The sequence below is a fragment of the Chlorocebus sabaeus genome, chromosome 22 (genome assembly GCF_047675955.1).
Source record: "Chlorocebus sabaeus isolate Y175 chromosome 22, mChlSab1.0.hap1, whole genome shotgun sequence".
Lineage (NCBI taxonomy): Eukaryota > Metazoa > Chordata > Mammalia > Primates > Cercopithecidae > Chlorocebus > Chlorocebus sabaeus.
Genome location: NC_132925.1, coordinates 28,587,812 through 28,590,468, shown reverse-complemented (window position 1 = coordinate 28,590,468; position 2,657 = coordinate 28,587,812). Strand labels below are relative to the sequence as shown.

General features: G+C 47.1%; 1 protein-coding gene across 1 annotated transcript; it reads left to right on the top strand.

Moving 5' to 3' along the window:
• Positions 1-390: 390 nt before the first annotated feature.
• Positions 391-2,219, top strand: RETNLB (resistin like beta). The gene is given in 3 exon segments (XM_073009613.1): positions 391-886; positions 1,329-1,407; positions 1,979-2,219. Coding segments are annotated over 3 exon segments (492 nt in total). The 5' UTR covers positions 391-601; the 3' UTR covers positions 2,107-2,219.
• The last annotated feature ends 438 nt before the right edge of the window (positions 2,220-2,657 follow it).

The window sequence follows — 2,657 nt, the reverse complement described above, 5'->3', positions numbered from 1 at the left end:
TTTTAAATAATTAGGATTAATTAGTCTTTCTGTGACTTTCCTATGAATGAGATTAGCCAGGGACAATAAAATAGTGTCTGAACAGGTGACGAGTAGGGCCCTCCCTCAGCCAACAGAGATAAGAAAGAGCTTACACTTGGGTTTGGGATAGATGATGGGTGGATTAATTTGTTTGTTAACTGCAAAGTAACCTCTTCCTGATGAAGGATCAAACAACAAGCCTATAATACCGGCAGGCCACAAAAGGCCCAGGTGCTAGCCTTATCGGGTTGCCAAGAAGAAAGGAGAAGGAGAACGAACAGGCAGGAGGCCTCCCTCGGCAGAGATCCAGAGCAAAGGCAGCTGTTGCTTCTCATGGACACTCCAAAGTTTATCACAGTCACCTGTCACCCTAGCTGGCACAGGTCTTTGAAAATGTGCTGGGAGTGTGTTTACGTGTGTGTGTGCTTGCATATTAAAGATGCCCAGGTTAATACCAGGGGTATGAAAACACCCTTGCCTGGCTAGTCCTTGCAGACCTGCTCTGAAAGTTTTGGTGAGTAAGTCTGTTCTTCAGCAACCCTACCTGCTTCTCCAAACCGCCTAAAGAGATCCAGTACTGATGGTGCTGTTCTTCCATCTTTACCCTCTGGAAAGTAACCATGTTGTCTTCTTCCTTTACCACCACCCAGGAGCTCAGAGATCTAAGCGGCCTTCCATCTTTTCTCCCAGCCCCAGGACACTGACTCTGTACAGGATGGGGCCTTCCTCTTGCCACCTTCTCATCCTCATCCCCCTTCTCCAGCTGATCATCCCAGGGAGTACTCAGTGTTCCTTAGACTCCGTTATGGATAAGAAGATCAAGGATGTTCTCAACCGTCTAGGGAACTGACTGGGGTAGGGGGAAGTGGGGGGCTGACCCTTGCTCATTTCTCCTGTTCTTAAACTCCAGCTTTGTCTCTATCCTGTCCCAAGATCCCAACAAAGCCCAACCCCTGATGAGGGCTTTCTACACTACCCTAACCCTGTTTGAACTCTTGGCTAAAAGCTAAGGTTTTCCTGATGAGGAGGAAGATGTGGAGAATGGTAGCTGTAATTTATGAACACTCATTATGAACCAGGTATAATCCGAGCTTTATGTAGATTAGTTCATTTAATTCCCACAACCATTTTATGAGGTAAGGATAACTATTACTTCCCCTTTAAAAATGAGGAAACTCAACCTTAAAAGTTGATGAGTAGCCTGATTCTGGACACAGTGTCACCTCCGAGGTAGAAGATGATTTGGAAGGGGATTATAGGGAGGATAGCTCATGGGCTATATACCCCTTCTTCTTTCCTACTCAGAGTACAGTCCCTTTCCCGTAAGCAAGAAGCTCTCGTGTACTAGTGTCAAGAGCCAAGGCAGGCTGGCCTCTTGCCCTGCTGGTGAGTAACTCCCTGAGGGTAAGTAAGATGCCCTGTGTCCTCCCCTGTCCATCTCCCTGCACCTACACCATCCCCCACCTCAGGTCTGTATCACCCTGGCACCCTGCTAGAGACCCCTTGCCCATTCTTGTTTCCCTGAAGGATGCTACTGGGGGATCGTGGGCTTCTGCCTCTTCCTTTCACCCTTTCACTTCATGCCCCTGTTTCTCAGCCCTTCCTCTCCTCCATTGTCCCATAATGATCACATCCTTCATTTGTCTTTCCAATCTATTCCCCTGTTTTGATGGGTAGGGGCCAACAGAGAGGTGAATTTATCACAAATCAAAGAAAATTGAAACTCCCAAGTTCCAAGTCTCTCACTTGCATAAGTCTCTTTCATGGCCCCAAATATTTGTTTTTGTGATATCTGTATTTCTTTTCTTGAAAGGAGCTCTTAAAGTTAAATGAACTTGAGGCCCCACGAAACCTAGCTCTACCCCTGACTGCACAGGGTTGAAACATGGTTGTGGGTTGCCCTTCTTCCTCTTACATTCCAAGAGCTCTGATGGCTGTGCTTCATGTGCCCATGCAGGGATGAGTGTCACTGGCTGTGCTTGTGGCTATGGCTGTGGTTCGTGGGATGTTCAGGGGGGAACCACCTGCCACTGCCAGTGCAGTGTGATGGACTGGACCACTGCCCGCTGCTTCTACCTGGCGTGAGAGGGAGGAGGCTGAGAACTCAGTTCTGTGACCGTGACAGTAATGAAACCAGGGTCTCAAGCAGGAAATCTAACTCAAACATACCCCTTCATTTGTTCCAGTCCTGATTGTTGGGTAATAAAGACAAACTTTAAACCGCTCTGTGTTTATGTTATCACTTTTATGGTCCCCAGCTTGGGACTCCCTGGCCAGAAAATGCTGTCAGTGTCCCAGTGGTGACATCTCAGTTTGAGAAGTGGGATGGGAAGTTAGGAAAGATATGGGGAGAATGGGAAAAGCAAACGGACACTCCAAACCCCCACTTCCCTCATTTTTTAACAAAAAGATGGCTGTGCCAGGCACATTGCTTGGCATGGGGTAAAGAGAAATAAAATAATACACCCCTACAGAGCTCACCAACTAGAAAAACAGGCTCTGCGCTATATGTGAGAAGACTTTTCAAGGGATGGGCAAGCAGGGGTGGCTTTAAGGGAATCTAGTTCTAGATTTTCAGTATGTGTATGTACTCTTGACTAAATTCAAGTGCCTGAGATGTGCTTTGATCAAGGTGA